Below are 11,370 nucleotides of genomic sequence, written 5' to 3' on the forward strand. Positions count from 1 at the left end.
TGGTCATGTTTCATTAGAAATGTTAACCAACTGCCGTTGTCACCCAACAACTCATACAAGTACATGAATATAGAATGACTTGAAAGCTTGACTTATCCGGCGAGACATAGTGATGCTGATGACAAAGCCGCTCCTTCCTGTGAGTGAGGGACGACAGGAAGCCACATAACAAAGTGAGGTGAAGAACGAGTGTAAGTGGTCATCTCAGTGGTTGCAATAGAAAATATTTCACATGAATTTGGACAGAAGTTGCTTGAATATCTTACCAGCTTGGGCACTGGGGGTGAGGTGTACTCTCTTTCTCCATACAATTTAAATGTGTATAACTCTGAAAAAAGTAATAGCTCTTTGCCTACTTTAGAACCCTTTCAATGTAATTTGTTTCATACCATTTCATATTTTTGCTCTTGACTCCTCAGATGAAGGCAACATTACACACTCAAGAACAGAAAAATGTCATATCGGAATGCAACAAATAATCACACAGGAACTTCCCTCATCAGGAACTCAAATATAACAAATGATCTTGGTCATAAATTCTCAGATCCTATAGTAGGTGAGTCGTGTAATCATATATAATGTGAGATGGAAAGCTTACTGTTGACAGTTTCTCAAGCTCTGATGTAACTGGTGAAAATGTATTTTCTCAGGTGGCAGATTAAACGGGATGTTCTACATTCTAATCAGTATTTCTGGGTTTACTGTCACCATTGTCATTTTAATGGCAATTCTGTGGATGAGGAAGTAAGCTTACACCACTTGTAAAGATATCAAACATTTGTACCTTTCCTAAATACAGTATCGGCAGTAGATGTAACTGTTCCATACTGGATGCAACCTTACTATACCAAATACAGCTGATAACATACAGTACCAGTCAAAAGTTTGGACACACCTACTCATTCCAGGGTTTTTCTTAATTTTTTACATTGTAAAATAATACTGAAGACATCAAAACTATGAAATAACACAAATGGAATCATGTAGTAACCAAAAAAGTGTTGAACAAGTCAATCAATATTTTGTATTTTAGATTCTTCAAAGTAGCAACCCTTTGCCTTGACAGCTTTGCACACTCTTGGCATTCTCTTAACCAGCTTGACCTGGAATGCTTTTCCAACAGTCTTGAAGGAGTTCCCACATATGCTGAGCACTTGTTGACTGCTTTTCCTTCACTGTGGTCCAACTCATCCCAAACCATCTCAATTGGGTTGASGTCGAGTGATGGTGGAGGTCAGGTCATCTGATGCAACACTTCTTCACTCTCCTTCTTGAAATGTTCCCCCTCTCTAATTAATACCGCTACAGACTGACCTTCATGTCTTAAAGTAATGATGGACTGTTGTTTCTCTTTGCTTATTTGAGCTGTTCTTGCCATAATATGGACTTGGTATTTTACCAAATAGGGCTATCTTCTGTATACCACCCCTACCTTGTCACAACACAACTGATTGGCTCAAACACATTAAAAAGGAAAGAAATTCCACAAATGAACTTTTAACACCTGTTAATTGAAATGCATTCCAGGTGACTACCTCATGAACCTGGTTGAGAGAATGCCAAGAGTGTGCAAAGCTGTCATCAAGGTAAAGGGTGGCTACTTTGAAGAATCTCAAATATAAAATATATTTTGATTTGTTTAACCTAAATATATTTTAGCCTAAAATGACATACCCAAATCTAACTGCCTGTAGCTCAGGCCCTGAAGCAAGGATATGCATATTCTTGGTACCATTTGAAAGGAAACACTGAAGTTTGTGGAAATGTGAAAGGAATGTAGGAGAATATAACATAATAGATCTGGTAAAAGATAATTCAAAGAAAATAATAGTTCTTTTGTATTTTTTTGTACCATCATCTTTGAAATGCAAGAGAAAGGCCATAATGTATTATTCCGGCCCAGGTGRAATTTGGTTTTGTCCACCAGATGGCAGCAGTGTATGTGCAAAGTTTTAGACAGATCCAATGAACCATTGCATATCTGTTCAAAATTTTGTATCAAGACTGCCAAAATGTGCCCAATTTGTTTATTAATAACTTTTCATGTTCAAAATTGTGCCCTCTCCTCCAACAATAGCATCGTATTCTTTCACAGTAATAGCTACTGTAAATTGGACAGTGCATTTAGATTAACAAGAATTTAAGTTTTCCACCTATATCAGATATGTCTATGTCCTGGGAAATGTTCTTGTTACTTACAACCTCATATTAAGCGCATTAGCCTACATTAGCTCAACTGTCCCGTGGAGAKAGAACATCGATCCCGAAAAAGTAAACTTTTTTTGGTTGCTACATGATTCCATGTGTTATTTCATAGTTTTGATGTCTTCACTATTATTCTACAATGTAGAAAATAGTAAAAAATTAAGAAAAACCCTGGAATGAGTAGGTGTGTCCAAACTTTTGACTGGTAGTGTATAATACTACTAACATGCTTCATATCCTTTCCAGGTATCGTACTTTGATTCACACCATTCGAGAGCTGCAGGGTGTTGAGGGTCTATTGGGCAGAGCTCCTCCATCTAACCCCCCATTTAGAAGTCCCCTAACCTTGAGGAAGTGTTTGGGGCATGAGGCTAGAAGCCATCCCACACGAGAGCTTGTCTCCGTCACTCTGGGACAGGAGTCACAGGACACCAGCTTAACCACTCCCCTTGAAAGGCAGACAACCAAGTCTGCTTCTAGGTCTCTCTGGAGACCACGGCAAACTGTAAACTTACTGTGTAGAAAAAGCAACGGTGTAAAAAAAAACATTCTCATATTTGAATTTAGCTGTGAAATGGTGTAACAGTGTGGACCTAATTTCCCAGGGTTCCTGCTTCAACACATCTGGGCTAGGTCTACAGCATATCATGAAGGCAGGGAGGGAAGGGGTGTACTACAAGGCTAAAATGATATGTGGCACCTGCAAGGGCCACTTCATTGTCACCTGCAAGATTATCAAAGAGGGTTAGGACACATCTATCAAGCTCACTAACACATTCATCATCAATACCAAAGAGACATTGCACTTTAATCATTACAATAATATCAATCACAGAGTAATGCCCTCCAACCCTCACCATCTGTAGGGGCTACTCTCAGGAGAGTAGCCAGAGAGGTGAGCATCATGAGGAAGCTGGGTACCCACAAGAACGTGCTGCAGCTGCTAGACTGGAACATCACACAGGGTAGGAGTCACATACTACTCAGCAAAAATATAAACGCAACATGTAAAGTGTTGGTCGCATGTTTCATGAGCTGAAATAAAAGATCCTAGACATCTTCCGTACGCACAAAAACCTTATTTCTCTCAAATGTTGGGCACAAATTAGTTTACATCCCTGTTAGTGAGCATTTCTACTTTACCAAGATAATCCATCCACCTGACAGGTGTAGCATATCAATAAGCTGATTAAAAAGCATGATCATTACACAGGTGCACCTTGTGCTGGGGACAATAAATGGCCACTCTYAAATGTGCAGTTTTGTCACACAACACAATGCCACAGATGTCTCAAGTTGAGGGAGCGTGCAWTTGGCATGCTGACTTCAGAAATGTCCACCAGAGCTGTTGCCAGAGAATGTAATGTTCATTTCTCTACCTTAAGCCGCCTCCAACGTTGTTTTAGAGAATTTGGCAGTATGTACAACTGACCTAAAAACCGCAGACCACGTGAATGGCATTGTGTGGGTGAGTGGTTTGCTGATATTAACATTGTGAACAGAGTGCCCCACGGTGGRGGTGGGGTAATTGTATGGGCAGGAATAAGCTATGGACAACGAACACAATTGCATTTTATCGATGGCAATTTGAATGCACAGAAATACAATGACGAGACCTGAAACTTTTGTGAGGCCCATTTTTTAAAGGTGTCTGTGACCAACAGCTGCATATCTGTGTTCCCAGTCATGTGACATCCATATAACATACAGTGGCTTGCGAAAGTATTCACCCCCTTAGCATTTTTCCTATTTTGTTGCCTTACAACCTGGAATTGTATCATTTGTATCATTTGATTTACACAACATGCCTACCACTTTGAAACAAACAAGAAATTAGACCKAAAAAAATGGAAAACTTGAGCGTCCATAACTAGTTACCCCCCCAAAGTCAATACTTTGTAGAGCCACCTTTTACAGAAATTACAGCTGCAAGTCTCTTGGGGTATGTCTCTATAAGCTTGGCACATCTAGCCACTGGGAGTTTTGCCCATTCTTCAAGGCAACCAGCCCCAGCTCGTTCAAGTTGGATGGGTTCCGCTGGTGTACAGCAATCTTTAAGTCATACAACAGATTCTCAATTGGATTGAGGTCTGGGCTTTGACTAGGCCATTCCAAGACATTTAAATGTTTCCCCTTAAACCACTCTAGTGTTGCTTTAGCAGTATGCTTTGGGTCACTGTCCTGCTGGAAGGTGAACCTCCGTCCCAGTCTCAAATCTCTGGAAGACTGAAACAGTTGCCCTCAAGAATTTCCCTGTATTTAACARCATCCATCATTCCTTAAATTCTGACCAGTTTCCCAGTCCCTGCCGATTAAAAACATCCCCACAGCATGAAGCTGCCACCACCATGCTTCACTGTGGGGATGGTGTTCTCGGGGTGATGAGTTTGCCCCAGACAGCGGTTTCCTTGATGGCCAAAAAGCTCAATTTTAGTCTCATCTGAACAGAGTACCTTCTTCCATATGTTTGGGGAGTCTCCCACATGCCTTTTGGCGAACACCAAACGTGTTTGCTTATTTTTTTCTTTAAGCAATGGCTTTTTTTTGGCCACTCTTCCATAAAGCCCAGCTTTGTGGAGAGTGCGGCTTAAAGTGGTCCTATGGACAGATACTCCAATCTCCGCTGTGGAGCTTTGCAGCTCCTTCAGGGTTATCTTTGGTCTCTTWGTTTCCTCTCTGATTAATGCCCTCCTTGCCTGGTCCGTGAGTGTTGGTGGGTGGCAGGTTTGTTGTGGTGCCATATTCTATAATGGATTTAATGGTGCTCTGTGGGATGTTCAAAGTTTCTGATTTTTTAAATAATTCAGCCCTGATCTGTACTTCTCCACAACTTTGGCTCTGACCTGTTTGTAGAGCTCCTTGGTCTTCATGGTGCCGCTTGCTTAGTGGTGTTGCAGACTTTGGGGCCTTTCAGAACAGGTGTATATATACTGAGATCATGTGACAGATRATGTGACAATTAGATTGCACACAGGTGGAATTTATTTAACTAATTATGTGACTTCTGAAGGTAATTGGTTGCACCAGATCTTATTTAGGGGCTTCAATTTTTTCCCACTTTTTTTMAAACAAGTTATTTTTTTTCCTTTCACACCAATTTGGACTATTTTGTGTAGGTCCATTACATGAAATCCAAATAAAAACCATTTAAATTACAGGTTGTAAAGCAACAAAATAGTAAAAACGCCAAGGGGGATGAATGAATACTTTTGCAAGGCACTGTATGAACTGCAACTCAGTAAAATCTTAGAAATTGTTGCATGTTGCGTTTATATTTTTGTTCAGTATCGTTTATTTAGCATTGATTGTTTCTGCATCTTGTCCCATGGCAAAAAGTGGAAAGGTGGTTTTGTGTGTGTTTTATTTCCCTTTACTCCAGCTCCTTACATGCTGATCCTAGAGTCGGTGAGCAGTGGGACACTGCGCAGTTTCCTTCAAGTGAATCAAGACCAACTGAGCAGGGACAGTCAACTGCAAAATCTCTTCACCACAGCAGCATATCACATTGCCCATGCAATGAGACACCTGTGCTCTAAAATGGTACAATAAAATAATTCTAAAAATCCATCAACAATGTCATATATTCAATTTTCTTCCTGTGGTCACCACACATACATATTTGACTACAGTCCCCATCAGTTCTGTTCCACAATTGTTCATACTCCAGGTGGTGCATTGTGACCTAGCCCTGAGGAACATCATGGTGAACCACTTTCCCAGAGAGGTGAAGCTGGCAGAGTTTGGACTGGCCCAAGACRTGACTCACAAAAGGAGCTATCGCAGCAGCTGCAAAGGGGACTACATGGTGAGGAGGACTGTACTGAAGTCACCCAGACATTATGACCAGAGCATAAAGCTATCTCTAACTTGGCTGTTCTTTGTGCTTCGGTTCACAGCAAAGTGTGCCCCTGCGTTGGTATCCCCCAGAGTACTTCAAAAAAAACAACTACTACAGCTTCAAAGGGGATGTCTGGGCATTTGGCATTGTGCTGTGGGAGATGCAAACATTTGGTAAGATGGAAAGAGCACCTGAGATGAACTGAATGAAATGTATTCACTAATGTTTTAATAATGAGTCATTAATGATTCATCTTAATCTTAGGGACCTTACCATATCCTAACCTGGAGGCTCCAGAGTTGGTGGTGCGCTATGTCTGCTCTGGACAAAGGAACTCAGTCCCAGAGACATGTAGGCCAGAGATGTGAGAAATGGTCCCCTTTCTGGTTCATTTTTACATGCAATATTTCCATGAATATCYACTGCTTTTGTCTATTTGCATGATACTGGTGTGCTAGTAAATTGGCCCCTTTACTTCTAGACTGCAGACGATTAGGGACTGTTGGCTGGAGCCGAACACCCAAAGGCCCTCCTTCAACGACATAGTCAGAGACCTGGAGAACATCCTGGAGGATGATGAAGTAAGTGTGGCTTCTTCAGTTAGCATTCCTTCTGCATCTCATATCCTTCTCTGTGGATTCAAATTATTTAAGAGGCAATCTGGGCATGCAACATTTTACCTTTTCATGCAGTTCCTTGTGTTTGTATATTGTCTGCACTGCAGGATTACGTCAAAGTGGACAACGGAGTCCTAATGGCCAATATTGAATTTGGCGACCAAGGTCAAATCTAACCCACTCTCCTTCACGGAGACTAAATATGTGTAAGTTACTTCAAGTAGCATAACATGTTTGTATGTGCATGTTTGCAAAATCTGTTTTTTTCCCCTTTACTTAGGGTAGTAGGCAGTGGTGTAAAGTACTTAAGTAAAAATACCTTAAGTGCTACTTAAGTATTTTTTMGGGGTATCTGTACTTTACTTTACTATTTATATTTTTGACAACTTTTACTTTAATTGCACAACATTCCTAAAGAAAATAATGTAATTTTTACCCCTTACATTTTCCCTGTAACCCAAAAGTACTCGTTACATGTTTAATGCTTAGCAGGACAGGAAAATTGTCTAATTCACACACTTATCAAGAGAACATCCCTGGTCATCCCTACTGCCTCTGATCTGGCAGACTCACTAAACACAAATACTTTGTTTCGAAATTATGTCTGAGTGTTGGAGTGTGCCCATTGCTATCAGCAAATTTTAAAAACAAGAAAATTGTCTTGTCTGGTTTGCTTAATATAAGACATTTTAAATGATTTATACTTTTACTTTTGATACTCAAGTATATTTTAGCAACTACATTTACTTTTGATACTTAAGTAGATTTAAAACCAAATACTTTTAGACTTTTACTCAAGTAGTATTTTACTGGGTGACTTTCACATTTACTTGAGTCATTTTCTTTTAAGGTATCTTTACTTTTACTCAAGTATGAAAATTGGGTACTTTTTCCACCACTGGTAGTAGGTCTACTACAATGAAACGATATAAAATAATGCATCCTAAAAGGCCTACAGATCCCCTCAGGTACAAATAATAAGAACATTATTCACATGATACAGTACCTAACTAGTGCACAGGATTTGGTTCCAATGCAACATTTTCATTGTGTGTGTTAGAAAAGCTGTACATGTCATTAAATAGACTACAATTGTTAGTGATTTTGACATTCTTTAAATCAATTTATGTGTAGCATAGCCCAGGACTCAGGGTTTTGTCCAGAGGTTCATGCAAGAATTAGGGTTTGGCCTACTAAGATTTATGGAATTGAAATAAAGGGGAGTAGCTAGTTAGCCAGCTAAGTTCTTGATAAAAGACACCACAAACACTGCTTGACAGTCTAGAGACCCAATCCCATGCCTATCTTTGGCAGCAGTGGGTAGTAACGCTCTACAAGTAACATGTACTTAAAGCTGCAATATGTACCTTTTTGGGTGACCCAACAAAAATTCACATAGAAATGTGAGTTATAGATCTGTCATTCTAATTGAAAGCAAGTCTAAGAATGATATGTCTAAGAAGCGGTAGATCTGTTCTTTGTGACCTATTTCTATGCTCCCCATTTTTTACTTTCGTTTTTGTGTCTTTTATTTTTGGTTTTGTACACCAGTTTCAAACAGTTGAAAATACAATKTTTTTGGTTATGGAAAAAATATTTCACAGCGGTTCAGATGGTACAATGATTCTCTAAACTAAACGTGTTTGTTTTGTCACATAAAATTCAATTAGGCAAACTATTAGAATTTTAGCAACCAGTAAATGGCAGAGCGATTTCTGCATAGTGCATCTTTAAGCACATTTTCCCCTTACAAAAAAAGACTGCAGTTTTGAAAATGCAGTAAAAGTGCAGCAACTGCAGTCGACTGTGGTATTTTGGACGCAGTAATTTCAGAATAACTGCTGTTAAACTGCACGGAGACTGCAATCTTTTTAAGTAAGGGTCACTAGTCACTATTACTTTTCTAGTTACTCTCTGTGGGCTGTACTTGAAGTAGCATGTTCCCGGGAGGGACATTATGTTCACTGTCAACAACTGGTGCTGGTCATAGTGCTGGCAGGCTGAAATAATAAATTAATGTCAAATCAATTACACTAAGTTGTTGTTCTTTCTGTTTGCTGTTACAGTTTACCATATGGTATAACATTTACCAAACTAAATTTGTTAGTAGGCAATTCTGCCACTCTATCACCAGTTATTATGCTGTTATTAGTACTGCTGTAAGATTTGCTAAACATTTGTTGCCCTTTCTTTGTTAGTCTTTGTTAATGGAATTATGTTCCCCAGGTTCATAAACTGAACTTCAATGAAATACTCTGTCTGTAGCCCAGAGTTTGTAAGGTTCTGGTTGAAATGAAACAGAGGCCAGTCACAATAGTCAGAATGTTTATTCCCGAGAGCTCTGCCAATCATACCATGCACATAGGTTTATATACCTCACATTTCYTCATAAATGCCCCTCCTCTCTAACAATGACAATGCTGTTTTACAAGTCTTCTCCTATGCCTACATTGCTTATCATATGCTACAACATGTTACACAATCTACTGCAAGCCCAACGGTTTCTCCCCTCCCTGGATGGGGACGAGACATATTTCCTGTTAGTTTCACAGTGGTCACAAGTTGTCTGTTAACACTTCCTCTTTGCCTATGTATAAACATTCTTCATCAGACAGGGTAGAATTCTGTTAGTTACAGTCCTATCATTACTTTTAAATGTATACATCATTTAGTCATTATACATAAAATCCTTAACAGTCTTACTGCACGATTTCTTGTTTTTGTCATTTTTAAGCTTCTGTATTGCCCTCTACAGCATATTACGATTCCTAGGGTGCATTTCYTCTCCCATGATGCAACGCTCCGCCTAGTTAGCCTGCAGTTAGCTTAGCTAGCTGGCTATCAAGCCCAGATTAAGCTTAGTCTAAATATATTGCTTACAGTATGTCATAAATTATGAGTACATTTCACATTACTTTCGGGTTGTAAATATATGATAATGCTTGCATTATGCTGAATATATGTTCATGTAATTGTCATCAACCAACTGCAATAGACTCAAAAATAACCTCCCTCTGCAACTAGATCCTGGACATCCTGAAGGGCCTCCCCCAGGTGGTAAGGGTAGGCAACAACACATCTGCCACGCTTATCCTTAACACTGGGACCCCTCAGGGGTGCATGCTTAGTTCGCTCCTGTACTCCCTGTTCACCCACGACTGCGTGCCAAGCACAACTCCAACACCATCATTAAGTTTGCTGACGACACAACAGTGGTAGGCCTCATCACCGACAATGATGAGACAGCCTATAGGGAGGAGATCAGAGACCTGGCAGTGTGGTGCCAGGACAACAGCATCTCTCTCAATGCGAGTAAGACAAAGGAGCTGATCGTGGACTACAGGAAAAGGAGGGCCGAACAGGCCCCCATTAACATCGACGGGACTGAAGTGGAGTGGGTCGAGAGTTTCAAGTTCCTTGGTGTCCACTTCCCCAACAAGCTATCATTGTCCAAATACCCCAAGACAGTTGTGAAGAGGGCACGACAACACCCTTTTCCCCCTCAGGAGACTGAAAAGATTTGGCATGGGTCCCCAGATCCTCAAAAAGTTCTACAACTGCACCATCTAGAGCATCCTGACTGGTTGCATCACCACCTGGTATGGCAACTGCTCGGCATTGCACCGTAAGGCACTACAGAGGGCAGTGCCTACGGTCCAGTACATCACTGGGGCCAAACTTCCTGCCATCCAGGACCTCTATACCAGGCAGTGTCAGAGGAAGCCCAAAGAATTGTCAAAGACTTCAGTCACCCAGTTTACAGATATTATTAGACAAAGACAGCCTGAGCAWCAAATTGCAGGGAGTTCCATTATAATCACAACTACAGACAGGTTATTATAAATCGCTGAAAATGACTGTCCATAATTTAAAGTCACCTCATGGATTTTATTCAAAAACGTCACAGAGAAGCAATTTCCGGTTTTCCTCATCACTAAACAGTTAATAGACATGAAATCATAAAATTACACTAAAACTGTGTTGGACATCACTAAATGCTTCATAATAACCAACCAAATGTTAAAAGGGGCTGACTTGTCCTTTAAGTAGTTTTCTGATACTTCTTTATGCTTACGAGTAGTTTCTTAAGAGGGCTACTTTTACTTGAGTAAATTACATCTAAATAACATATTTTCCGTACACTACTCACCTCTGATCTTTGGCTTGTCTGACTATCATTATTTACAGAGGACGAAGCCCCTACACACTGTTATAAGATCAGCTTTAAAATGTTTTCCATAACAGCAAAGGTTTAAATGTAGGAGGGTAACGCTGATCCTAGGTCTGCATTGTCAGTGGCCTGCAGCTGCGCCTACTTTTTCTTAAAATTTTCTTTATTATTATTATTTTTTGTTGTTGTATTTTTTGTATAAAAAAAWAATAATCATAATACAAAAATCAACTTACATTGCTACATCAAACATGTCTAGCAAACCAAACACAGGTATTAACAATACTCAAACATACAAAAAATAAAATTAAAATAATACAAAAAATAAACAATTTAAGTGCAATTATATTCACTCTGAAAATATCTTATTATAATGCTTCATGAAGATGTTATTCTTGTTGTTATTCACTAGGGTTAATGTTTCAATAAGATAATTAAATTCAATCAGAAAAATTTGTAATTTTGGTATAGAATTTTGGAATCTTTGTTTGTGTATAAAGTATTTGGCAACAAGAATAGAAAAATTAACAATCATTTCA

General features: G+C 39.5%; 1 protein-coding gene across 2 annotated transcripts; it reads left to right on the forward strand.

Moving 5' to 3' along the window:
• The first annotated feature begins 72 nt into the window (after positions 1-72).
• On the forward strand, positions 73-8,693 carry LOC111950808 (fibroblast growth factor receptor homolog 1-like). 2 transcript variants are annotated; one of them, XM_023968707.2, is made up of 12 exons: positions 73-283; positions 420-556; positions 651-744; positions 2,452-2,710; positions 2,811-2,949; positions 3,072-3,170; positions 5,585-5,745; positions 5,873-6,010; positions 6,102-6,216; positions 6,308-6,407; positions 6,525-6,624; positions 6,768-8,693. In XM_023968707.2, exons 2-12 carry the CDS (start codon positions 454-456, stop codon positions 6,834-6,836), a joined length of 1,377 nt encoding a protein of 458 aa, XP_023824475.1. In that variant the 5' UTR covers positions 73-283; positions 420-453; the 3' UTR covers positions 6,837-8,693. The 2 variants fall into 2 exon arrangements, with proteins under 2 accessions (XP_023824475.1, XP_023824476.1); XM_023968708.2 differs by having other exon boundaries at positions 73-191.
• Positions 8,694-11,370: the final 2,677 nt, after the last annotated feature.

This window comes from Salvelinus sp. IW2-2015, linkage group LG23, assembly GCF_002910315.2.
Source record: "Salvelinus sp. IW2-2015 linkage group LG23, ASM291031v2, whole genome shotgun sequence".
Taxonomy (NCBI): Eukaryota; Metazoa; Chordata; class Actinopteri; order Salmoniformes; family Salmonidae; genus Salvelinus; species Salvelinus sp. IW2-2015.